Raw genomic sequence first — 27,631 nt, 5'->3', positions numbered from 1 at the left:
TGGGTTACCGCTACATCCTCACACCTAGTACAGTGCCTGGCGCACAGTAGATGCTCAACAAAGAATTGCTGGGTTAGTGAATTAATGTTCCACACACACCTCAACATACTTCAGACTGAACTTAGACTCTTCTTTCCCACCAAACCTGCTTTTCCTTCTTTATATTCCAGCTCAGTCAATGGCACCATTATTCATTCTGACACCAAACCCAGAAATGAACTCACACTCCCTTCACTTATTTACCCACTATTTTCAGGTAGTCTCCTAGCCCTGTCTATTCAACCTCCAAAACATCCCACTTACCTGATCATTTTCTACCCCTGCTGCAACTATCCTGATTCAGGCCTCATCTTTTTTTCATGACTAATGCAACTACTTCTTCCTCTTCGCCTCCCTTTCCCCCCCTTTTTTATTATGAAATGCTTTATAAATTTGCATGGCATACTTGTACAGGGGCCATGCTAATCTTCTCTGTGTCTTTTCAATCTTAATATATATGCTGCTGAAGCAAACATCCTCGTGCCTCCTTGTAAAGCTAAGAAAGCTTAAGCTACAGGGCTTGTCGCTTGCCACATGGTCATATGTTTTACAAGGTTTGCAAAATATATTTTAACCATAATTGGTTAAAATTGCTGTCCCTTTCTGCTGAGAGTTTTCCTGATCACATTTTCCTTGTATTAGGTGATGTTGGAGCTGCCTCAGGCATTTTTGAGACCCAGCTAAGTGGAAGTTGATTTGGGGCATACATTTAGTTTGGGTTTGGTGGGGACATTTGTATGTGGTTTGTATTACTTCTATTATAGTTATTACCCAAGTGTAGCAATGGCTTCTAGGCATACTCTACTGTCTACCTTTGAACGTAACTTTGTATTCACAAGTGTATGTTCTTTTCTTAATGAAATTCCACCTCACAAACTGTATAAGCTGCAGATCCCACTAAACCTGGACTGTCTCTGGCTAAGCCAGATGCCACTATCTTGCTCTTGCTCAAAAACCTGCAGTGATTTCTTATTGCTTACAGGGTAAAATCTAACACTCAACTTCTTTTTGTAAATGTTTTCCCATGTGCATTTATACATGATAATCCTTTTATATACAATGTTGTTAATTTAGTGAAATTTCTAACCTCCAGGTCTCTCTGAAATCTTCCTTGAAAGCAGCAAGCAGCTTCTGAGGCACTTTCTTGGCCTCATTTTGCACTTTGAAAGAGGTATCTGGGTGCTTACTGGATACAGTATTCCAATTGTTGACTTCAAGCTGGTTTGCTGCACTGGCTGGCAATTTCCAGCCACAGAGTCCCTCTTTTTCATCATCGCATCCCCAAGGCCTAACCCACCGTCACTTGGCAAATTGGTAAGTACACGCATTTTTCTTTTCTAAAGCGGTGGGACCCTTTAAGAAAATGAAACAGTAAGTGTATTCCAAGAGAATATTCTAGAATGCCTGAGAAAACCAGCGCCACCTGGAAGCATGTGTGTGGCGTTCCATTCACTCAACTTCTCCCACCCTACTCTCAGGCTGTAGTCAGAAAATCGCGGGACAGGTGCATGGAAATCCCTGAACTGCATCGGAACTGAACTGAAACAGTAGGGTCAAAGAAGAGCGATTTCGGGGGAAGGGGGTGCTGGGGAGCTGACAGAAGCTTTACGGGGGAACTACGACCCAGGGACCGAGGGCAGAACGCGGGGGTAGTAGAGAGTGCAAGGTTCAATTTCCCGGCTCTGCAACTCAAGCCACTTGGCTTCTCTGAGCCCGTGTCCTCGCTTGGGGACAATAATAGAGCTTCCCTTGCAGGGTGAAGGGTAAACGACCCGGAGACCGCCGGAAAGAGCCCGGCTCGCTGAAGGTGCTCAATGAACCGGAGCCTCTGTGAGTACTCACTCCGCCTCCACCCCGGCCCAAGGCCTGCCCCCGCCGCCGCCGCCGCCTATTAAGTTTGCAGCGCGCAGTCACACAGTTCATCTCCTCTCATAGGAGGAGAAAGCTGGGGAGGAGTGTGTGTGTGTATGTATGTGTGTATGCCTGTGTGTGTGTGTGTGTGTGTGTGTCTAGGGTGGGGTGGTGGTTGGAGGGGTGGTGCTTAGAGCCCGAAGAAGGAGGAAGGCGGGGAAGGTTCTGGCCCCACTCAAAATGGAGCCAAGCACCCGCCTCGTCTAAGATGGCGGCTTCCCCGCCTCTCGGCTCTGGGCCCTAGGCATCGATTGGGTACCTGGGGAGTCGAGCTGGTCCAAAGGTAACCGAACCCCGCCCCGCTTTCTCAAGGTGAAGCCCCGCCCCCGATGGCGTCACGCGGGAGCCGGAGCCCGCCCTTCCCCGCCTCCGCCGCGATTACCTCGCGTGCCCGGCCCTCATAAGATGGCGGTCGGGTTGCCTCCCCGCGGCGGCGCCGCCACTCTCAATATGGTAGCTGTTTACCCCATATTTCTCCTCCCCTCTCCGCCTCAACTTCCTCGTTGTTTTGAATAAACTTTATTGACTACTTCGAATTGCCTACCACTGCCACTGGGCTTCTCCCGGCGGCTTTTCAGGCCGTTTTTCTGCAACCGGGCCGCCGGTTCATCTCCTTCCTCGTTGGTTTGCTCGCAGCGATCTCCTGTGGGCTCACAGACGCCGCCGCTTGCCCGTTCGTCGGGCGGCCGCCGGACTAGGCCCGAGCAGCGGTCTCCAGTAGGCCCGAACGACCGGGCTGGGGCAGAGCTGTACAGAAAGCTGCCCTGAAGCACCGCTGGGCGGCCAGGGCCGCGCGACCCAGCGGGTGGTTCCAGGGGAAGGCGAGCGAGGTTCGCCGCGTTGCCGTGACGATCCCAGAATTCGGCGCGCGCCGCCTGTGGGGCCGGAACTGCCGGCCGAGCCTCCGCTGAGCCAGGCGCCGAGCCCGGCCGCCGGCGCGTCGGGGGGACTGAGCTCCGCGGGCGTGAGGAATCCCTGCAGCTTTGCGGATGCAGAGGTCTTTGTAGGGTTTGGGACCGAAGACGCTCTTGTCAGGTTTGTGGCGTGAGGAGGTTCCTGTCAGTTTGCGAGGCGTGAAGAGATTCTCGTAAGTTTTGGGGGCTGCAAGGATATTCCTGTCACTTTTGGGATCTCTGATGAGATCCCTGTCAGTTTGGGGGGACGTGGGAGTCTTGGTCAGTTTGAGGGGGCTGTGAGGAGATGCCTGCTAGTTTCTGAGCTGTGTGTGTGTGAGGAATCCTTGCTTAGTTGCTTAAGTGTGAGGGAATTCTAGCCAGTTTCAGGGGTTTTGAAGAGATCCTTTTGAGTTTCTGGGGTGCAACGAGAACCCTGTCGTTTTTGAAGCAGAGGGTGAGCTGATCAGTTTTGAGACTGAGATTTATTTCAGTTGTTGGGGTGATGAGATTCCAACTGGTTGGGGATGGAATGGTTTTGAGACTGAAGGAGCAGATCATTTAAACTCTATTCACACGACCCCAGAACTGTGATTTGAGTTGGGCGCCTAGTCTTGTCTGCCTCGTTCCTGAAAGACATCGAGCTAATTTTCGAGTAATTTGAGGACTTCCAGAGATTCCTCATCTCTCTCTAGTTGCCTCTATTTTGGGGGGAAAGGAGGGGCTTTTTCTGAGGTACCCTCAGCCTCACCCTTTAGGCTGTGGTTTGCGTCATAATAAAGAAAGCCCTGGGAAGCAAGGTTGCTAGCAAGGAGAGGGGGCCGTGAGGGATTAAAGCTTCCTGAAAAGGCGTCAGATCTTTCCCTGAAACCCGGAAAGAAGTTATCACCGACCCTTGGGGCCGAAGGAGGTAGGGAAGGGGGAAAAAAGCCTCGACGGCAGAGCGCTGTTCTTTATTTGTTAAAGGAATTCTGGCGGCCGGTGGACTTTCTCTGATTGCCCCCTACAGCCCCACCAGCTGTGTTGCATCCCGGCAGCAGTCACTCCCCATTTGTGAACTGAGGGGTTGGTACCCAGGGAGACCTGATTTACACTGTAACAAGTATTGTTTGCGCCCAGCCTTCGTCCAGAAAGGACGCGTGCTGCCGCCTCCCGCTCCTTTTGACGCTAGGAACCTGGCCCACCGCACCACGCTCCAAAGCCCGGCGAAGATGGCCTCGGTACCGGTGTATTGCCTCTGCCGGCTGCCTTACGACGTGACCCGCTTCATGATTGAGTGTGACATGTGCCAGGACTGGTTTCACGGCAGGTAAGGAGGGCAGGCCAGGCTGGACAGGGTGCAGTGGACAGGTGCTCACTCGCTGGCTGGCTCCTTTCCCAGCTCTGTTTTAGGTTCCTGCTCAGAAACGTATCCCCCCTCACCCCCACCCCCACCCCGAGGATTTAACTCCAACCCATCTCCCAGACCCAGATTCTTCCATCCCTCCTTGTAGATTAGGGCCTAGCTGACATTGGCCTCGGATTTCTCCTCTTTTTCTCTTTTCTCATTATGTGTTTCTTCTTTGTATTATTCTTCTGAACTTTTTTTTCCTTAGAAAAATATGTTTTTACCAGCCAGAAAGTATCAGTTTTGTATTCTGGCAATTTTGTTTTGCTTCAGATGCAAGCTTTGGGAGAGACAGTACTGCATTTCTGAGTCCAACAAACATGGATTTGAGTTGTGGCTTTGCAACTGATTATCAGAGTGACCGGGCAAGTTGCTTTGCTTCTCTAAGCCTCATTGTCTTCCCGTATAAAATATATCTGATACATTCTTCCTGATTATTTAAAGAATTTTGCTTTAAATAGAACTTGGTAAATGGGGCACAAATGCAATAGTATTTTATTTCTGCAGTGTTTATCTGCAGAACCATCCAGCTAAATTGAATTAAGCAGAGGAGATATTAGGTAAAACAGTAGGAGGGAAACCACTAATGAATTCCCTTCAGTTCAACATGTGTGCACGTAAGCACCTGTCACCCAGGATTCCAGAGAGGTTAGTGTGTGGAATAAACCTGTAATATTATCCCATTATTGGGACTTATATCCCAACTCTGGAAAGAAAACCATGAGAGGGATTTGTATACTGGAGGACAAAACAGTATGTGGTGCCCTCTTCCTCTAGTGTATTGCTAGATTCTAGAATTTTCAGTTGTCACCAGTCCCTTCCAAAGGAGCTGTTCCCTGTTATCACATCCAGGACCAAAGTGAAGGTGCTGGTGCTGCTGAAATTCTGCTCTTAGCATGGACTGCCCCGTGTGGCACATCCAAATTCATATTCAGCTGATCTTTATTGAGTATTTACTGTGTGCCAGGTGCGAAGGTCTATTTCCTGCCTCACCGTTATTTCATTTAAGAGGGGATAGACCTAGAGGATGGGGCCTTTTTCTTTCCTCTGGAAATAAGTGGGGATTAAGATGTCTTTCAGGATTCCTGGTATCTTTGCTAGTGCTGATCAAGTCACTCCTCTGCTTAAAATTCTTTCAGTGGTTCCCCTACAGAGTAAAATTCAGTCGTCTTTGTGTGACGGACAAAACCTTTTGTGATCTACTTGTTCAGTTTCCCGCCACTCCTCCTCTCTTGTTCATTATGTCCCAGCAAGACTAAACTACTTATAGTTCTGAGGAAACTTTATACTTCTTTATGCCTCTTTGTCTTTGCACATGCTATTCCCACTAATGTCCTCCCATTTACAACTCACAGCATACCTCCTTTGTGAAAGGCCTCTTTCCTTTGGGTTCCCATTGCACTTTGTGTTCATCCTTATTGAAAGTAATTATTTCATCATATCGTAGTTATAAATAAGTCCATGTCACTCATTAACAGGAGTTACCTGAGGGCAGAGGTGTCATCTTTTCAGTTTTGATATTCTTAGAACCTAGTTCAACGCTAAACATGTAATAGATGCTGAGTATATATTTGAATGAATGAAGTGAGTCTTCTTGAAAAAAGCTGTTGCCTGTGGCCCTTGCTTTGGATTGTATAGGTTTAAACCTGAAAAATGAATGCCTACCCACAATATAGAGATCCCAACTCTGCAATCTGGGAATAGGGAATGGGAATTAGTGCTTCTTGAGTGCTTACTGTGTGACAGGCCCCCATGACAGAGACTTGGCATGCATTTACCTCAACTAATCCACATCTAAGTCTGAAAGTTAGATATTACTTTTTAAAATAATGTTAAATATTTTTCCTGATTATACAGATGAGACATGCTCATTGTAGAAATTACAGAAGAAGAAAAAAGGAAATAAAAATTATCCATGAGCCTGCTATCCAGCACAGTCCACTGTTTAATTTTTTTGTTGCATTAACTCCCATCACTTGACTTAGAATATCAACATATATTTTTACAACATGGGATTGTATTATAAGTACTTTTTTTTTAAAAAATAAATACCATTTTGTAACCTGACTTTTATTCCTACTTAATACTACAATGTGAGTATTTTACCAGGTCATTAAATATTCCTCTAAACCTGATTTCTGATATCCCATCATATATCTGTGTCATTAGTTACTCGGTCATTTCCTCTGAGGTTGGATACTTAATGTTATTTCTACTTTTTTGTATTATAAATAATACTATGATGTGAGGGAAACTTTGGGGGTTCTGAAAATGTTTTGCATTTTGATTTGGGTGCTGGTTAAAACAAAAGGAAAAACATTGTGGTTGAACATCTTTGCACAGTAGAGACTTGACATTTACAAGGAACACCATTGAGGCCTCTAAGAATTCCAAATTTACAAATATGGAAATGGGTTTATGGGCCAGACCCCTCCTTAATCACATTTCTGTTGTGAGCCTATGCTTCTGTGCATACCCTGACATAAGTTAACTGCATTAATTTTTTTCGCATGAAAGAGACCAAGTTTTTATCTCTTATACTTTTCTCTATGGGCTGCCAGAGAATATGAAAGCCAGCTGAGAATCAGGTCTTTGATGGGTGGCTGCTCTTGCTTACTCAGTGCATTGCACACACACACACACACTCACACACACTCACACTCACACTCTCTCACACTCTCACACTCCAGGCTCACAGTGCTCCAGCTAAGGCTGTACTTTAGTGTAATTGAAAATTACTAAATATTGTGGACTTTTCATGGTTGCCCACAAATGCCTATAGATATAAATCTGTTCACATCTCTGATGGGTTCTATAGGCTAGATTTCTTAAAAGTCCAGTTAGAGATTAGTAATGCCACATTACTTCCTGGAAAGGTTATGACAGGGAAAGTGGTTATTCCATTTTCCTGATGAGAATCTGGAACTCATGGAGGTTAAGTTACTTTTGAGTTTGGATTTGAACTTAGAATTATCTGGCTCCAGAGCCTAGGTTCTCAAAAGTGGAAAAAAGATGGTATAGCTCCATCCTCCTACTGTATAGACCTGGGTTTTACAGAGCACTTTGATTTGTAGAGCAGTGGTTCTCAAACTTTTGTGTGCATCAGGATCACTTGGAGGACCTAGTAAAAGACAAGATAGGTAGACTCTACCTACAGGGTTTCTGATTGAGTATGTGAGCGGGGGCCACTCTCAGAACCACTGATTTAGAGCATTGTTCTGTCTCAGTTCCTTCCTTTTCTGTGGAGTGTGACACCTTTTGATGTTGGGAGATGGGTAGGCTAACATATCATTTCTGTGCACTGTTGTTCTCAAAGTGTGGTTCATTAACTGGGAATTTGTGAAAAAAATGCGAATTCTTGGGTTAGGACTCAGCAGTCAACAGGTAGATTCTGTTGCACCAAACTTTTGAGAAACATTGCTGTATACTGGTGGGGAAAGTTAGTTTGCAAGCATTTATTGATGTCTGGGGCTTTGGTGAAACCTCATTCTTTCACTGTTTTCCTATGTGTAAAGGAAGTATTGGTTGTCACATCCCCAAGTGGGTGGCTGTGATGTGGACTCTAAACTCTATAGGAAATGGCACTGGCTTCAGGTCTGGGTTCAAATTCTGATTGTTACTTTTTAGGAAAGGATTTCATCTCTGTGATGCCTCAATTTCCCTGAGAGTGGTTGTGATGATTTAAATAAAATGGTAATGGCCTTTGTTTATTGAGCACTGGCTAGTGTGCCAGTCACTATGCTAAACACTTTGTGTAATTATCTTAATTTAATCTCTTTTTGAGTTTTAAAATTATGAATTCAATTCATTTAATAGTTATAGAATGATTTCAACTATTTTATATTAGGTATGTTGTGGTAGTTTGTGCTTTCTAAGGAATTGATCCATTTCTTCTAAGTTGTCAAATTTTAAGTGTGTAGAATTATGTTTTTGATATCTGCAGGCTGGCCCTGTGATGATATCTCATTTCATTCCTGATATTGAAAATTTGTGTTGTCTTTTTTTTTTCTTTGTCAGACTTGCTATGGGTTTGTCAGGTTTATTGATCTTTTCAAAGAACAAACTTTTTGTTTTATTGACTTTCCCTATTGTCTTTCTGCTTTCAATTTCACTGATTTTTGCACTTTATTATTTCCTTCCTTCTTGCTTTGGATTCATGTTGCTCCTCTTAATGTCTTGAGGTGGGAGCTTAGGTTATTGATTTGAGACTTTCTTTTTTTGAATGTAATCATTTAATGCTGTCAGTTTCACTGGTATTGATTTAGCTGTGTCCCACAAATTTTCATATTTTCCTTTTCATGTAGCTCAATGTAATTTTTAACTTTATCAGAGGTTTCATGTTTGACCTATGCATTGTGTGGAAGTATGTTGTTTAGTTTCCAAGTGTTTGCAGATTTTCCTGTTATTCTGTTATTGATTTCTGGTTTGATTCCATGGTGGTCAGAGAATATACTCTGATTTCAGTTCCTTTAAATTTTTTAAAAATATATTTTTATTGAAGTATAGTCAATTTATAATGTGTCAATTTCTGGTGTACAGCACAATACCTCAGTAATATAGTAACATACATATATTCATTTTCATATTCTTTTTACCCATAAGTTACTACAAGATATTGAATATAGTTCCCTGTGCTATACAGTATAATCTTGTTGTCTATTTTATATATAGTAGTATCTGCAAATCTTGAACTCCCAATTTATCCCTTCCCACCCCCTTTCCCGCTGGTAACCATAAGTTTGTTTTCTATGTGAGTCTGTTTCTGTTCTGCAAATAAGTTTGTCTTTTTTTTAGGTTCCATGTATAAGTGATATATCATATGGTATTTTTCTTTCTCTTTCTGGCTTACTTCACATAAAATGACATTCTCCAGGTCCATCCATGTTGCTCCAAATGGCATTATTTTATTATTTTTTATGGCCAAGTAGTATTCCATCGTATAAATATACCACAACTTCTTTATCCAGTCATCTATCAGTGGACATTAGGTTGTTTCCATGTCTTGGCTATTGTAAATAGTACTGCTATGAACATTGGGGTGCATGTATCTTTTTGAATTAATGTTCCCTCTGAATATATGCCCAGGAGTGGGGTTGCTGGATCATCTGGTAAGTCTATTTCTAGTTTTTTGAGGAATCTCCATACTGTTTTCCACAATGGCTGCACCAAACTGCATTCCTGCCAACAGTGTAGGAGGGTTCCCTTTTCTCCACAGCCTCTCCAGCATTTATTGTTTGTGGACTTTTGAATGATGGCCATTCTGACTGGTGTGAGGTGATACCTCATTGTAGTTTTGATTTGCATTTCTCTGATAATTAGCAATATTGAGCATTTTTTCATGTGTCTATTGGCCATTTGTATGTCTTCATTGGAGAATTGCTTGTTTAGGTCTTGTGCCTATTTTTGGATTGGGTTGTAGTTCCTTTAAATTTACTGAGGTCTGTTTTATGGCCCAGAATATGGTCTGTCTTGGTATATGTTCCATGGTCACTTGAAAAGAATGCATATCCTGCTGATGCTAGGAGTTTTCTATAAATGTTGATTTACTCCTGTTGTTGATAGTGTTGCTAAATTCTTCCATGTTTTTACTGATTTTCTATCTAGTTGTTCAGTCAGTTGTGAGATATTGTAATGTCCAGTTATAATTGTCAATTTATTCTTTCAGTTCTATCATTTGCCTCACATCTTGTAGTTTTGTTGTTTAATGCAGGTGCATTTAGGATTGCTGTGTCTTGATGGATTGACACTTTATTATGTAATGTCCTTCTCTGTCTCTGGTAATTTTCTTTGCATGGAAGTCCACTTTATATGATACTAATATAGCTACTCATGCTTTCTTTTGATTAGAGGTTACATGGTATTATCTTTTTTTAATCCCTTTATTTTTAACTGACATCATTGTATGTGAAGTGAGTTTCTTATAGATAGCATATAGTTCAGTATTATTTTTGTCCTCTCTGCCAATCTCTTTTAATTGGTATATTTAGACCATATATACTTAATGCAGTTATTGATATGTTAGAGTATACATTTATCATTTCATTATTTTTTTTTTCCTTTTCAGGTCATTTCCTCTGTTCTTTCTGTTTTCTTCTGCCTTCCTGTGGGTTACTTAAATCTTTTCAAGAATTCCATTTTGATTTATCTATACTGTTTTTGAGTGTATCGCTTTGTAAGCTTTTTCAATACTTTCTCTAGGTATTAACGTAACTTACCACAATCAACTGGTATTGACATTTTACCAGTTTGAGTAAAAAGTAGAAACCTTATTTCCCCTTGAATTCCTTTATGTTCTGCTCTTTATCTTAAATATTTCATCTGCATACATTGAGAACCATATCATACAGTGTTAGAATTTTTGCTTCAACTGCCAAGCATGATTTAGCAAACTCAAGAGGAGAAATATATTGTATGTACCCATATTTTTACTTTTTCCCTTGTTCTCTCTTCCTGATGTTCCCAAGATTCCTTCTTTTATCATTTCTTTTCTGTTTAGAGAGCTTCCTTTAGCCCTTCTTTTGGGACAGGTCTGCTGGCAACAAATGCTCTTGGTTTTCCTTCAATTCCTAAAGGGTCTTTTCATTTGATATCAGATTCTGGGTTTCCAGTTCTTTTCTTTCAGCCCTTGAAAACTGTTGTGCTCCTACCTTTTGGCTGCCATGGCTTCTGATGATACATCCTCTGTCATTCAAATTGGTGTTCTCCTTTAGGAAATGTCATTTTTCTCACTCATTTCAAGATTCTTCCATTGTCTTTTGTGTTCAGGATTTTGATTATGCTATTCCTCAGCATGGATTTCTCTGGGTTTGTCTTTTGTTTTAGTCTTACAGATTGCTGAAGCTCTGTTCATTTTTCTTCAACCTATTTTCCTTCAGTTTTTTTGAGATATAATTGACATACAGCATTGTTTAAGTTTGTGTAGCTTATAATGACTTGACTTACATATATTGTGAAATGATTTATCTTATAACTGGAAGTTTGTACCTTTTGACCACCTTCATCCGGTTCTCCCACCTATACTCCCACTTCCAGAGGGTAAACACAAATCACATCATTTTTTCTATGAGTTTGGGTTTTTTTTTTAATTTCACATATAAGTGATATCATATAGTATTTGTCTTTGTCTGAATTATTTCACTTAGCATAATGCCTTCAGGGTCTGTCCATATCATTGCAAATGGCAGGATTTCCTTTTTTATGGTTAAATAGTACTTCATTTTGTGTGTGTGTTGTGTGTGTATACACTTTTTTTTTATCTTTTCATCTTTTGATAGACACTTAGGTTGTTCCCATTACTTGGTTATTGTAAATAAGTCTGCAGTGAACACAGAGGTGCAGATATCTCTTCAACATAGTGATTTTCTTTCAGATATATACCTAGAAGTGGAATTACTGGATCATGTGGTAGTTTTATTTTTAATTTTTTGAGGAACCTTTTCTGTTTTTCATAGTGACTGCACCCACCACTTGCAAACTGCACAAGGGTCCCCTTTTCTCCATGTTCTCACCAACACTTGTTATCCCTTGTCTTTTTGATGATAAGCCATTGTAACAAGTGTGAGGTGGTATGATATCTCATTATGGTTCTGATTTGTATCTCCTTGATGACTAGTGATGTTGAGCACCTTTTCAGGTACCTGTTGGCCATTTTTATGTCTCCTTTATAAAAATGTCTATTCTGTTTCTTTGCCCATTTGTAACCAGACTTTTTTTGCTATTAAGCTGTGTATTTAATGTGTTTTGAATATTAACCCCTTATTTAATATATGATTTACAAGTGTTTTTTTCCCATTCCATAAGTTACATTTCATTTTGATGATTTATTTTTTTGCTGTGCTGAAACTTTTTAGTTTGATGTGGTCAAGGTAAATTTTAGATTTATTTTTGGTATTATTTATTTTTTATTCTGTTGCTTGTGCTTTAGGTGTCATATCCAAAAAATCATTGCCATGACCCATGCTTAGGACCTTTTTTCCTATGTCTTGTTTTAGGAGTTTCATGGTTTTAGGTCTTACATTTAAGTCTTTAATCCATTTCGAGTTAGTTTTTGTGAATGGTGTAAGTCAGGAGTCTAGTTTCATTCTTTTACATGTGAATATCCAGTTGTCCCAGCACCATTTATTAAAGAGACTGTCTTCTCCATTGAGTAGTTTTGGCTTCTTTGTCAAGTACTAGTTGATCCTGTATGCATGGGTATATTTATGGGCTTTTGATTACTATAACTTTATAATATAGTCTGAAATCAAGAAATGTGATGCTTCCCACTTTGCTGTTTCTCAGGATTCCTTTGAATTTGAAGATTTTTTTTTCTGCTTCTATAAAAATATATCACTGGAATCTTGATAAGGATTATTTTGAATCTATAGATGGTTTTGGGCAGTATGGACACTTTAACAATATTAACTCTCCCAATCCATGAAGACTGGGTATCTTTCCATTTCTTTGTGTTTTCTTCAATTTCTTTCATTGGTATCTTACAGTGTGCAGTGTAGAGATCTTTCATCTCTGTTAAGTTTATTCCTAAGTATTTTATACTTTTTGATGCTGTTGTAAATGGGACCATTTTCTTTTTCAGATAATTTATTTTTAGTTTATAGAAATGCTCCTGATTTTTGCATGTTAATTTTGTATCCTGCAACTTTATGGAATTCATCTATTAGATCTCAAGTTTTTTTGGTGGATTTTTTAGGATTTTCTATATATAAAATCATGTTATCTGCAAATAGAGATAATTTTACTTCTTTCTTTCCAATTCTGATGCCTTTTTTTCGTTGCCTGATTGCTCTGTGTGGGATTTCCAGTGCTCTGTTGAATAGAAATGGTAAGAGTGGGCACCCTTGTCCCTGATCTTAGAGGAAAAGCTTTCAGCCGTTCACCACTGAATCTGATGTTGGCTGTGGGCTTGTCATACATGGCCTTTATTATGTTGAGGTATGTTCCTTCTATGCCCCATTTTTTTAATCTTTTTTAATCATGAATGAATATTGGATTTTGTCAGATGCTTTTTCCACATCTTGTTTTGAGATGATTTTTTTCTTTTATTCTTAATATGATAACCTTTATCAATTTGCTTATGTTGAACCATATTTGCATTTCAAGGATAAATCTCATTTGATCATGGTATTTCCTTTAATGTGCTAATGAATTGGGTTTGCTAGTAATTTATTGAGCATTTTTGCATCTGTATTTATCAGGAGTATTGGCCTATAGTTTTCTTTTCTTGTAGTGTCCTTATCTGGCTCTGGTATCAGGATAATGCTGGCCTAATAAAAAATGAGTTCAGGAGTGTGATTTTTTTTATTTTTTTGAAGAGTTTGAGAAAAATTGGTGAAATTCTTCATTAAATGTTTGATAAGACTCACAAGTAAAGCCATCTGGTCCTGGGCTTTTCTTCATTGGGAGTTTTTTTAAATTAATGATTCAATCTCCTACGAGTAATTGGTCTCTTCAGATTTTCTGATTCTTCCTCATTCTTGGCAGGTTGTGTGTTTCTAAGAATTTATATATTTCTTGTAGGTTGTCCAGTTTGTTGGCTTATAGTTTTTCATACTTCAACCTATTTTCTTTCTGTTGTTCAGATTGGGTAATTTCTATTGTTCTATCTTCAAGTTTACTATTTTTTTCCTCTGTTGTTTCCATTCTGCAGTTGAGCCCATGCAATGAATTTTCATTTAAGTGATTTTTTTTTCAAGTGTCATTAGCTCTTTTCTGTATCTTCTATTTCTTTGCAGAGATTCTATTTTTTTTTGTTAATACTTTGTACTTATTCATTTGTTTCAGGCCTGTTCACTGAAGCATTTTTGTGGTTGTTCCTTTAAAATCCTCATCAGATAATTTTGACATCTGTATCATTTCATTGTTGAGATTATTGATTTTCTTTGCTCTTCAGGTTGTGATTTTCCTTGTTCTTGATATGATGAGTGATTGTTTTCATTGTTTATTGGATATTTTGGGTATTATGAGATTCTGGATATTATTATGTCTATTGGTTTTTGCGGGCCTCTTCCGACAGTGCACTTCAGTGGCTGGGGAAGCAGGTACTACTTCATTACTGCCAGGTAGAAGTGGAAGTCCAGGTTTCCCCACTTGCTCTCTGTTGGCATTCACTACCTCAGATCCTATTGCTGTGTCTAGTCAAGCTGCCCTCTTTCCATCATTCAGAGTCATCTTACTTTTTTTTTGTATATAACATCCAAGATTTTTAGTTGTCCTTAGTGGGTGAAGTGTGTTTACTTCATTGTTCCAGAACCAGAAGTGACCAGTTAATCTTTACAGTAGCTCTTTGGAGCTATTATTTTCTCTCATGAGGCTAAATAACTTGCCCAAAGCTACAAAGCCAGTTAGTTGCTCAACTATGAGCCAAACCTCAGTCTCTGGGACTCTTACTATAGGATATGATACTATAGATAGTATAAAGCACTGTTCAGGTTAAGCCATTTTCAAGATGTTGTGGAAGACAGAGAAAATCTGGCTTATAACTCACACATGCTCTACATTTTTGTTCCAAGTGAGATCAGGTTAAAGTGAACAATTCCCCCCCCCTTTTTTTTTTTGAAGCAGCAGAAGGGTAGCCCACAGCTTAGGAGTGTGTAGCAAAGGGAAAGTCTAGGATTCATATTTAGGGTTTACTAGACATAATGTATGGGCTTTAGAAGCCCTGCCCTGGAGAAAGTCTTGTAGGGTGTGGAGTTAGAAGAATCAGAAGGACAGCCCACTCTGTCAGGGCTCATAGGATGTCTCTTGGAGAGGCATTTTTTTCCATAATTTTTTTTAATAATTATAGATGCAAAGGAGGTTGCAAAAATGTATGGGGAGGGCCTTTGTACCTTTACCCAGTTTCCTCCATGGTGATACTGTAACTATAACTATAGTATAATATCAAAACCAGGAAACTGACCTTAGTACAATCCACCAATCTTATCCCAACTTCATCAGTTTTACACAAACTCATTTGTGTGTGTATGTGTATTTGTTCTATACAGTTTTATCACATTTGTAGATTCGTGTAACCACAATCAGAATATAGAACTGTTCCTTCACCAGTGGAGTAGCAATTTTTGCCCCAGCCCACCTAGAAGAAATTTGGAATGGTGAACATGTACCAAAGGATGGGTGGTCAGTGTCCAAGAGGAGGGTCAGGAAAATTCAAATCAGAAACTCTGATAGGCATGATGCCCAGGACTGCGTTATAGGAGCTAAATGAAAATCTGCTTTGGAAATACAGGCACCATGGTGAAAACATGGCTTGGGAGCCAGAGAAACCTGGCTTGGAATCATAGCTCTTCCATTTACTAGCCCTGTTGCTTTAGGGCAGTTCATTTCATCTCTCCAAGCTTCTGCTTTTTCAGCTTTATTTATTTTAAAATTTTTTAAAAATTGAAGTATCATTTATATACAATATTGTATTAGTTTCAGGTGTGCTTTCTCAGCTTTAAAACAAAGGATCCATATTTTATATAGTTGTTGTGAGGATTAGTAAGAGAATGTCTGCAAAGCACCTAGCACAGTCCTGGCACATAGTAGATACTCAATTCTGGCTGTCACCTATAACATTCATGCAATAAGGGTTTATTGAATATTAATTGTTTGCTAAGGAGTGAGTTAAGAACTGTGTGAGATAGAGATAAATAAGACATAGCTGTGACCTTTAGATTAGCTCAGGCTAGAAAACAAGATGGATTCATTCATTTATTCACTCATGTATATGCGCACTTGTTCAATAGATATGTGATATGTGCCAGGCATTGTTCTAGATAATTGGAAGGTGGGATACAGCAGTGAACGTGAGACAGTAAACTAACAGGTAAATATATAATGTGTCAAGTGCTAGTAAGTGGTATAGAGAAAGGTAAAGCAGGGTGAAAAGATGTGCCACCACCAGGGCTGGGGACATGATTATTTTATATAGGGTGATTATGGATGGGTAACACATGAGCAGAGGCCTGAAGGAAAGTGAGGGAGGGAACCATGCTGGTAAGTAGGGGAAGAGTGTTCCAGGTATAGGCAATAAGGGACCTGAGTTGGGAGCATGCCTCGCATGTTGCCATTCTAGTCACAGCGAAGACACCAGTGGTACAGGACAGAGTGAGTGAGGGGAAAGTAGTAGAGGCTGATGGTAGGAACTGAGGGGTGCAGATCATACAGGGCAGTGATTCTCCAAGTAGGATCAGCATCACCTGGGAACTAGTTAGGCAGATTCTTGCATCCTACCCTAGACCTACCAAATCAGAAACTTTGGAGGTGGGGTCCAGGAATCTGTGGTTTAACAAGCCCTCCAGGTGATTCTGATGCACACTAAAGTTTGAGAACCACAAGTATAGGGCCATATGGGCCATTATAAATACTTGGTTTTCACTCCAGGTGGGATGGGAGCCACAGAAGGGTTTTGAGCAAAGGAGAGTTGTGATCTGGTTTAGGTTTTGGCTGTTGTGAGGGCAGACTCAAGGTGAGGAGTAAGGGATGAAGCAGGGAGAGTTGGGGGAATCCTCTAGGTCATTATTCCTTAAAGTGTGGTCCCTGCACCAGCAGCATCAGCATCACCTGGAACCTTGTTAGAACTACACATTTATGGGCCCCACTCCAGACCTACTAAATCAAGATCTCTGGAGATGAGGCCTAGGGATCTGGCTTAACAAGCCCTCCAGGTGTTTCTGATGTTCCTTAACATTTGAGAAACAGTGGTCTAATTAGGCAGTGGTGGCTTGGACTAGAGTCAGTGGTGATGAGAAGTGGTTGGGTTTTGAATATATATTGATAAGTAGGATTTGCTGACAGATTGGATTGGGGTTGTGAAAGGACTCAAGGATGACTCAGTTTTGAGAAGTTTTGGTATACGGGGAACAGAGTAATGGGGCAGTGACAGAAGGGGTCAAAGAGGATTTTTTGTTTGGTTGGATTTTGTGGGAGATAGAGATTGCCTGTTTACGTGCACTTCAGCGCACGTGGAGTGATTCTGTTGTTGCATCCAGAATTTAGTGAAGCCTGTTATTAGCAAACTTATGTGCCAGGGACTGGGTAAGCCAAAAAGAAACTTACCAGGGGCACCGAAACTTGTTCAGTGTCCTTTACACTCCTCCAAGTCCTATGTGCCTGGAGGTAGAGGGGCCACTGGTTCGAATAATGGGTGCCTCAGCCTCTTAGGGATGGTCCAACCCTGTTTTTATAGATTGTGCTTGGCCTGATCAAGGTTGTTTCAGGAAACCAGAAATTGACTTGGATTTTTCTGATTTTTTTAATAAGGAATAAAGGTAAAATATGCTCTTTTCCCTCTTTATGTATGAATGAAGGTACTGTTTTTCAATGCATGGGTGGTGACAGGACCTGACTCTTTGGGCACCCTCAGAGAGCAGAGGTTGAGCAGATAAGCCAGACAGGATCCTGAGCAACCTTGTCATCTCTCAAGCTTCTCCAGTCCTCAGCGCCCAACTCAGTTCCACACCCCTGGAAGAATTGAATGCTCACTTCTGTGTTCTCATAGCACTTGACTACTAATAACCTGACATTATATTCTAGTTACATATTGTAGTGGTGTAGTAAAGTCACACAGATCTGAGTTTTTATCCTGCTCTGCTACTTAATTAGTTTTGTAATGACCAAAAAGTTACTTAACCACTCAATTTCTCATCTGTTAAATTAGAATAATATTAATAATGATGATAGCTTATACTTATGTGCCAGGTACTCTTAGTTGTTTACCTATTTTAGCTCATTTAAGTCTAACAACTCTGTGAGGAAGGGTACCATTAATACTCTCATTTTATAGATGCAGAAACAGGCATAGCAAGATTAAAGAAATTGACTAAGTTCACACAGCTAGTAAGTGGCAGAGGTGAGATTTAAACCTAGGCAGTTTGGCTCCCAAGTCTGTACTTTTAAACTCTGTGCCTCTGAATACTGTGAAGAATGTCCTGATTTGCTGTGGAGATTGAATGTGATAATATATGTGTGATTCATAGCTTAGTTTTCCCCTCGGTTCCTTTTATGCAGGCTTCAAATTCACTCACCACCCCCTTATCCTACTTTATTTATTTATTTTTTTTTACATTTTTATTGATTCATAATCATTTTACAGTGTTGTGTCAAATTCCAGTGTTCAGTACAATTTTTCAGTCATACATGGACATATACACACTCATTGTCACATTTTTTTCTCTGTGATTTATCATAACATTTTGTGTATATTTCCCCTTATCCTACTTTATTTACTTTTAGCACTTACGAAACTGTTTTGTCACCACATGTCTGTCTCCCCCTCTAGAATGTACACTCCATGAAGGCAGTATGTATTTTCAATCAATATTTATTGAATTTATGCACTAACTTACATACCAGTACTGATTGAGTGCCTACCATGTGCCAGGCTCTGTGGTGCACTTTGGGGATAATTCATCTTAATCTTGAGACCTGGTGCTGTGATAATTGTCCTCTTCACTAAGGAAGCAAAATAGCATTTAGGATTCTGGGTCCCAGGTGATAATTATTGAGACAGTTTAGCCAGAAGCCTAATTTTCATCCATATGCCTTCCTGATGTGAGGAGTTAATCTACCCCAATGAATGTTTGTTGAATTGGGTTGAATAATAAAGTAAGACTGGGAGATGGATGAGGTGAGGACTTGTGAGCTAGGTAGCTGCTGCCTGCTATATGTAGTGGGGGCAGATAGCAAGTAAATGGGCAGTTGCAAGTCTACAGGGTAAGTGCTGAACTAGGGATAGTGTATGGGGGGGGTGCCATGGCAATAGGGAAGAGGAAGAGAAGAAATGTGCTAGGCATAGGGAGCCACATGTGATGAGACCCAGAGACCAGAAGAAGCATAGCAGTGAGAGTCCAGCTGGCTTTTTAGAGCAGGGCTTGCTTCATGGGCGTGTGACCACTATAGTCACATGCAGCCTCATATTCGGAAGGGGGCCCCATGTCCATGGTTGAAGTTTAGTGCTCTGTGGTTGTTGTCTTGAAATTCTAAATAATTTTACCTTTGATTTTATGTTTTGTATGTGAGGTCCACTAGGATGAGTGTGTCCTGGGGACTTAGAGCTTTAGCTCACCTGTGGTCCTATGTCTTGCTGCCTCCCTGAAGAGGTTCTCAGCTGGCTACCTGGGTCACTGGGCCTGGGTGCAGGTGCCAGAGAGTCAGGCTTAGGTGCATGTACCCTGTTCACTGAATTACAGGCCATGGCCCCTGAGTGCCTGTGACGGCCTGCACTCGCCCCTTAAGCATCCCTGTGCCCAAGGGATCGTGACAGTAGGTAGCAAATAAAAAGCCCCATGACAAGTTGAGAGATCATGGAAGAGAGAAAAAAGCTTTTCTGGGGAGGACGGGTCAACAGGGGGCCTCTGATTTTCATTTGCACCAGCCCCACACATTATGTAGCCAATGCTGTGTATGAGAGGGCAAGAGGTGAGGCCTTTTAGGCCACGTTAAATTTATACTTTACCTTAAGAAAAATAGGAAGCATGTGAGGGGTTTTGAGCAAGGGTTGACAGGATCAAATTTGTGTTTTAAAAATCATCTCTTTGGCTGTAGTGCGGAGGGCCATTTGGGTGAGGACAGGATAGAGATCAGGAGCCCAGTTAGGAGGACAGGACAATAATCCAAATTAGAGGTAATAATGGCCTCGATTAGGGGAGGGGCAGTGAGGATGACAGGGCATAATTGATAGCCACTTAGGAAATAGAATTGGTAGGACATGGTGATAACTTGGATGATAATAGCATCACATACAGAGCACTTACTGTGTACCAGGCACTATTCTAAACACTTTATGTAAATTAATTCATTGACTTTTGAGAGCAACTTTATGATACACATAAAATTTTTATCCCCACCTTAGAGAAAGAAACTGAGGCACAGAGAGGTTAAGTAACTTGCCCAAGATCCCACAGCTAGTTAAGTGGAAGGTACAGCTAGGATGTAAACCCAGGCAGTCTGGCCCTAACTAAAGTCTAAGTTCTTGATGATTGAACACCTACTTAGGGTATAGTGGAGGGAAAGGGTGAGAGACAAGTCACCAATGGCTGTCAGGTTTCCGGCTTAAACACCTGGTGAGATTATGGTTCCAATTTAAGAAAAGGAACAGGTTGGGGGGCAGGCAGGGGGAGAAGTTGAATTTGGACATGTTAAATTTGAAGTATGTAAGTGGGCTATCCAGTAGAAATATCCAGGAGGCATTTTGATGGAGGGGTCTGAAACTCAGCAGAGATCTGGCTTGCAGCTATAGGTACATAGAGGGCACATGGAGTCCTGGGAGTGAGTGAGACCAATGAGGAAAAGTAAGGAGAGAAGAGTGTCCAGGCAAGGGGACCTAAGAAAGGTCAACATTTAAGGAGTGGGCAGCAGAAAAAGAGTGCACTGGGAAACAGAAGGAGGAGCAGCCAGAGACATAATTAAGATCACATCACATCCCTGCTCATAATCCTCCTGTGTATTTCACCCAGTTCTTCATTCAGGAAAAGCCAAAGTCCTTTATGATGGCCTGCAAGACCCTACTGCATGAGCCCATTATCTTTCTGACCTGTTATTGTTCCCCTTCCTGTCTCTGTTCCAGAACACTATCCTTCACCCTATCACTTCAATAATCTAGGCACACTCCAGCCACATGGCTTTTGTACTTGCTGTTCTAATTGGGATGCTCTTCCCTCATATACACATGGCTTATGCCCTTACTTTCTTCAGGTCTTTATTCAGAAGTCATTTTGTCAATCCTTCCCTGGCTTCCCTGCCTAAAATTTCAATACCATTGTCATTCTCCTCACCAACCACTGTGTGTGTATGTGTACTTATGTACACATGTGTACATGTTCCCCTTCCTGTTTTATTTTTCTACTTAGCTCTTTTCACTATCTAACATACCATAATATTTCACTGATTACATTGATTTATCTTATTTCTTTTCTGTTTCCCTCACTAGAATGTCAGCTCCATGGGGCCAGGAATTTTTGTATGCTTTGTTCTGTTTCTTTGTCTCTCCCGGCATGTAGACCAGGGCCTTTAAGATGTTTATTAAATGTTATCTGGAGGAATGAACACCAGATAAATGGGGTGTTAGGGAAGTCAAGGGTAGAGAGTTTGTCAGGTAGAGAGAGCACAGGGTCGGCACTGTGGTAATGCTGCTGGGAGGTCAGGTGAGATAAAGGAGAGAAGTACTAATTGCATTTTTCAATACGGAGGCCAGAACATCAGAGAGATCTGTTTTAGAGGAGGTGAGGACTACAATCAGCAGCAGCGGGTGAGAAAGAATATACAGCAACTTGAAAATTTTTTTATAGGTTTGGCCCTGGCAGAACATCTCTGGATACTACCGAGTGACTAGGAACAGGAGGGAGACTTCACTGTATATACTTCTGTACCTTTTGAGTTTCATAAAATGTATAACTGATAACCTATTTAAATAAAAGTCATTATGAAACTGTGTAATTTTAAACAGAAGATATTTAGCTGTGAAATAGCAGAGAGGGGCAGACAGGAGGGAGGGGGATCTTGTCTTTTTTACCTCTAAAGATCAGTAAGCTTGTTTAAATGCTGTTGTGAAGGAGAAGGTAGAAGGGAGAGATTGAAGATACTACAGAAAGAAGGGATAATTTATTGAGATGGTTAAAAAAAAAAAAAGCTGTGACCCAGGTGGAAAAGCTGACTTTACAAAGAAGGAAAGATAGTTCTTTTGTTGTAACAGTAGGAAAAGACGGGTACAGAAGGAGGTGGATTCGGTGTGGGAAGTTGAGGTAGTTCCCATCTGATTATTTCATTTTGTCTACGAAGTAGGAGACAGAGTTATTTGCTGAGAGAGGAGAAAGGTCATGAGGTCAGGGATTTGAAATAGCCACTGTGGCTAATGGGGGAAGAGAACTGAGCAGTGAAGTATATGATTATCAAGCAGCATAACCCAGATATTTTTTAACTAGACTTAATTTTTTAGAGTAGTTTTAGATTCATAGCCAAATTGAGTAGAAGGTACAGAGATTTCCCATATGCCTCCTGCCCCCACAAGCATAGCCCCCCCTCTCATCAACATCCCCCGCCACCAAAGTGGAACATTTGTTACAATAGATGAACCTACATTGACACATGATTATCACCCGAAATCCATAGTTTACATCAGGATTTTTTTTTATTTTTTATTTTTTTAACATTTTTTATTGATTTATGATCATTTTACAATGTTGAATCAAATTCCAGTGTAGAGCACAATTTTTCAGTTATACATGAACATATATATATTCATTGTCACATTTTTTTCTCCGTGAGCTACCATAAGATCTTGTATATATTTCCCTGTGCTGTACAGTATAATCTTGTTTATCTATTCTACAATTTTGAAATCCCAGTCTATCCCTTCCCACCCTCTGCCCCCTTGGCAACCACAAGTTTGTATTCTATGTCTATGAGTCTATTTCTGTTTTGTATTTATGTTTTGTTTGTGTTTTTTTTTTTAGATTCCACATATGAGTGATCTCATATGGTATTTTTCTTTCTCTTTCTGGCTTACTTCACTTAGAATGACATTCTCCAGGAGTATCCATGTTGCTGCAAATGGCGTTATGTTGTCAGTTTTTATGGCTGAGTAGTATTCCATTGTATAAATTTATACAATTTATACAAAGGATTTATTCTTGATGTTGTCCATTTTGTGGGGTTGGACAAATGTATAATGACTTGTACCCACCATTATATCTTTTTAGTAATACAGAGAATAGTTTTACTGCTCTAAAAATCCTCCGTGCTCTGCCTATTCATCTCTCTTTCCCCCTTAACCCTTGGGAACCACTCATCTTTTTCCTGTCCCCATAGTTTTGCCTTTTCCAGAATGTCATATAGTTGGAATCATAATATGTAGCTGGATCAGCTTCCTTCACTTAAGCTTTTTCCATATCTTCATGGCTTAATAGCTCATTTCTTTTTAGCACCAAGTAATATTCCATTGTCTGGATGTACCACAGGTTTATCCATTCACCTACTGAAGGACATCTTGGTTACTTCCAAATTTTGGCAATTATGAATAAAGTTGCTATAAACATCTGTGTGCAGGAGTTTGGGTCGACATAGTTTTCAGTTACTTTGAGTAAGTGCCAACGACTGCAGTTGCCAGATGGTATGGTAAGGGTGTGTTTAGTTTTGTAAGAAACTGACAAACTGTATTCCAAAGTAGCTGTACCATTTTGTATTCCCACCTGCAGAGAATGGGAGTTCCTGTTGCTCCACCTCCTCACCAGCGTTTGGTGTTGTCAGTGTTCTAGATTTTGGTTATTCTGAAAGGTGTATAATGATATCTTCTTGTTTCATTTGCACTGTCCTAATGACATATGATGTGGAGCACCTTTTCATGTACTTATTTGCCATTTGTATACTTTCTTTGGTAAGGTGTCTGTTCAGAATTTTTGCCCATTTTTAATTAGGTTCATTTTCTTATTGTTGAATGTTAAGAGTTCTTTATATATTTTGGATGCTAATCCTTTATACATTGTTCGCAAATATTTACTCCCAATCTTTGGCATGTCTTTTCATTCTCTTGACAATGTTTCACATAGCAGATTTTTAATTTTAAAGAAGTCCAGCTTATAAATTCTCATTTTTCATGGATTATGCCTTTGGTGTTGCATTTTAAAAAAAAAGTCATTGCCAAACCCCAAGTTATCTAGATTTTCTCCTGTGTTATCTTCTAGGAGTTTTATAGTTTTGCATTTTACATTTAGGTCTATGATCCATTTTGAGTTCTGTTTTTTGTGGAGGGTATAATGTCTGTGTCTAATTTCATTTGTTTGCATGTCCAGTTGTTCCAGCACCATTTGTTGAAAAGACTATGTTTGCTCCATTATATTACCTTTGCTCCTTTATCAAAGATCAGTTGACTGTATTTATGTTGATCTATTTCTGGGCTCTCTGTTCTGTTCTCTTGGTCTATTTGTCTGTTCTTTCATCAATACCACACTGTCCTGATTACTGTAGCTTTATAGTAAGTCTTCAGGTTAGGTAACATCAGTCTTCCAACTTTGATCTTCTCCTTAAATGTTGTGTTGGTTATTCTGTGACTCAGATATTTTGGATGGTGTGAATTTATTGTGGCACCAATCCAATGGGTGATTTTTCTCTAGCCATGTCCACTGGTCCAGTGTTCTGTAGTTGGAATGAGCCAGGGTTGCGATTTGCAAAGTGAGTTGAGGATATCTAAGAGAATGTTTGAAGTGAGGAATGCTGGAATCTATGAATTAGATAGGGAAGAAGGGTGAAGTCAACAGTAGTTGTGAACAGGTGCAAAGTAGGATCAAGGGAGTTTGAGGGCAAAGAACAGGTGTAATGAATGAGAGCTAGATGGGTGTACTTGTGATCAGAGGGTGTAATTGTCTGCATTTCATATTTCAGAAGTGGAACAATTGCAAATGTTGACAGGGTCTAGGGGATGGCCATTAGAGCTGGTAGCTACATTTGGGAGTGGAGGCAGCAGTCTCTGAAAATAAGGAGGTCCATGAGCTAAGAGGCTGGGATGTTAGGCCTCTGTAGCCATACTAATGTCACATGGGAGGTTAGCAGGACTTGGGATGGAGAGGAATCTGTGGGCAGGTTCTTCAGTGAGTGAAGGGGATATGTTGGGGAGATGAGTAGCTGACAGTGAAGAGGAGTGAGAAGAGGTATGACTGGATGATAGGAAACTCAGAGGAGTAGATCTTACACAAAGTTAGCGGAGAGATGATCTCAAAGTCTCACTGGAAAGTGAGAGGGACATCTACCCCCAGCCCAGCCCTCAGTTATAAGGGTCTGAAAGAATGTACAGCTTCTACCTGGCAGGGTTCTAACAGAATGCTTCTTAGACTTTCTTTGGTAAAGGACCAGGGTTTTTAAAATTTCCAATCCATAAAATTTCTAATCCTTAATTTTTATGTTACAAAAGGATTGGTGGTGGTATAGAGAAAGTGGTTTTCCTGTAGGAGAAACTGTATTCAGTTAAGCTAGAAAGGTGAAGGGGTTGGTTGAAGGGGACGTGAATGCAGAGGGGTTTGTTTACCAAGGAATGGGGTTGCTGGGGGTACAACAGAAAAGTTGGGAAAGTTGATGAGCAGTGGAGGTTTGGGATGGAGAAAGCACATAGCTATATGGGATGAAAGTTCAGGAGAGGGAGATGACTGGAAGGGTTACTTCTTCAGCAGTATCCAAGAGTAACAGAGGTGTGAGACCAAAAGCATGTAGTCCAGGGAAGCAAGTTAATGGTACAAGATCAGGGGATATATTTAAAGAAGGTTTAGGCTGGTAAAGGGTGAAAAAATAATATGAGCTATCACTTACTGACTATGCACCAGATTCTGCTCACTGTGCTAGGCACTTTATACACATTATCCGAGTCCATAAAAATCCTTACCAAGTTGATGGTAATGTCCCCAGTTTATTGCAACAGGTTTACAGGCAAGGATTAGCAGTCAGGAAGGTAGTGTGGTCCTAATACCAGGAAGTCAGTTTGAGAGCATGGACTTAGCCAAAACAGTTGGCGGTCTGTCTGATTTTTACGCTACCTGCTGTGTGCGGCTAAGCAAAGGTTTTAGTAGTTGTATCTTAGCCAGAGGTTACTTGGAGGGCTGTTGATGACATCTTCAGTAAGGAAGTGTTTACATTTTGTGAGATTATCACCTCACATACATGCAAACTCAAATTTTCAAAATTAAATAAATCTTTTTCAGACATTACAATATGACATTAGTAGCACATGTTCATGTAGAAAATTAGAAAATACAGATAAGGAAGAGAAGACTATAATGTGCTGTAATCCTTTACTCAGAGGGAACCACTGTTGACTATAAAATACTCTTCTCATTTAACAAAGTAAATAGCTCAGTAAAGTTTAAATTTTTTTAAACATTTTTTGAGTTATAGTCATTTTTCAATGTTGTGTCAAATTCCAGTGTAGAGCACAATTTTTCAGTTATACATGAACATACATATATTCTTTGTCACATTTTATTTTCTCTGTGAGCTACCACAAGATCTTGTATATATTTCCCTGTGCTATACAGTATAATCTTGTTTATCTGTTCTACATATGCCTGTCAGTATCTACAAATTTTGAACTCCCAGTCTGTCCCTTCCCACCCCACTCCCCACTGGCAACCACAAGTCTGTATTCTATGAGTCTGTTTCTATTTTGTATTTATGTTCTTTTAGGTTCCACATATGAGCGATCTCATATGGTATTTGTCTGTCTCTTTCTGGCTTACTTCACTTAGAATGACATTCTCCAGGAACATCCATGTTGCTGCTTAAATTTTTGATTATATGTTGAAATAATAGTTTAGATGTACTGGTTAAATAAAATATTATTAAAATTAGTTTCACTTGTTTCTTTTTGCCTTTTTAATGTGGTTCTTAGGACATTTAAAATTACATATTCAGCTCACATATTTCTGCTGGACAGCATTACTCTAGAGTCTCTTCCAGCTTTGACCTTTCTGAGTCTTAATGAAGCTTTACTATCTGTACATTTTTAGTTCTGTCATAATTATTTTAGACCAGTGAGATCCAGTAGAACTTTTTTGCATTGATGAAAAAGTTAGATTATCTGCCCAGTATGGTAACCTCTAGCCACATGTGGCTACTGAGCACTTGAAATGTAGCTAGTATCATGGAGGAACTGTTTTTAAAATTTTACTTATTTTGAATTAATTTAAATGTAAATAGCTATGTGTACTGGACAGCACATGTATACTGGACCTTATGAAAAAATTTCCATAAACCTTGGCTGGTTTTCTCTTTTCTAGTTGTGTTGGTGTTGAAGAGGAGAAGGCTGCTGATATTGACCTCTACCACTGCCCCAATTGTGAGGTCTTACATGGACCCTCCATCAGTAAGTAGATCTTGGGGTTTTTAAGAGAAGGTGGTCCAGAGGGGAGACAAAGCAAAGGAAGCTTGGAAGGGAGGTTGTCTTTGTCTGAGTGCTTCAAATTTGTCTCCCTTAGGAAATAGCAGAAGCCTGTGTAGGCCCTGCAGGCCAGCAGCTGCTCCACTGAGGGGGCAGAAATGCAGAGCTTCACCTCCCTTCCTTCCTTAGGAATTCCCCAGAGAAAGCACCTATCCTCCCCAGGAATTTTCCTGAGTCTGTGAGGGCCTTCTTGACTCCAGATGCTCCAAGGGGTTGTTAGATTGGATCTAACAGAGGCCTTTGCTCTTGGAACCATAGCGCATGGCCATTCTGACTCACAGTCTCATTTTTTTCTGGCTTAGTGAAAAAACGCCGTGTATCTTCAAAAGGCCATGATACACACAAGGGGAAGCCAGTGAAGACTGGAAGCCCAACATTCATTCGAGAGCTCCGGAGTAGGACCTTTGACAGGTGAGGACCCCGACTCCAAAGGCCAGTGAATGCCAGGGCTCGGGGAAGCTGGGACCCATCTCTCTTTCCCGCTGCCCCACTAGGTGCCTCCCTCAT

The 27,631-nt window shown here is 40.5% G+C and overlaps 1 protein-coding gene and 1 non-coding gene across 5 annotated transcripts in view; one reads left to right on the top strand and one right to left on the bottom strand.

Moving 5' to 3' along the window:
• Positions 1-408: 408 nt before the first annotated feature.
• Positions 409-511, bottom strand: LOC116277183 (U6 spliceosomal RNA). Its single transcript, XR_004186665.1, has one exon. It is a non-coding gene; the product is annotated as a U6 spliceosomal RNA (small nuclear RNA).
• Positions 512-1,514: 1,003 nt separating this feature from the next.
• The window catches only part of PHF8 (PHD finger protein 8), an 85,452-nt gene continuing 59,335 nt past the window's right edge, over positions 1,515-27,631 (top strand). Inside the window, exons 1-5 of one of the 4 annotated variants that reach the window (XM_006218267.4) lie at positions 1,515-1,586; positions 1,795-1,869; positions 3,963-4,152; positions 26,964-27,049; positions 27,427-27,535. In XM_006218267.4, the coding sequence (XP_006218329.1) occupies positions 1,854-1,869; positions 3,963-4,152; positions 26,964-27,049; positions 27,427-27,535 (401 nt within the window). In that variant the 5' untranslated portion in view covers positions 1,515-1,586; positions 1,795-1,853. Of the gene's footprint in view, positions 1,587-1,794; positions 1,870-2,365; positions 3,038-3,962; positions 4,153-26,963; positions 27,050-27,426; positions 27,536-27,631 lie in introns of those variants that run through there. The other 3 variants (XM_015251184.3, XM_015251183.3, XM_006218266.4) reach the window with 3 other exon arrangements.

The sequence above is a fragment of the Vicugna pacos genome, chromosome X (assembly GCF_048564905.1).
Source record: "Vicugna pacos chromosome X, VicPac4, whole genome shotgun sequence".
NCBI classification, from domain to species: Eukaryota; Metazoa; Chordata; class Mammalia; order Artiodactyla; family Camelidae; genus Vicugna; species Vicugna pacos.
Note: the sequence above shows the minus strand (reverse complement) of the source record. Positions and strands in the feature narration are given on the sequence as shown.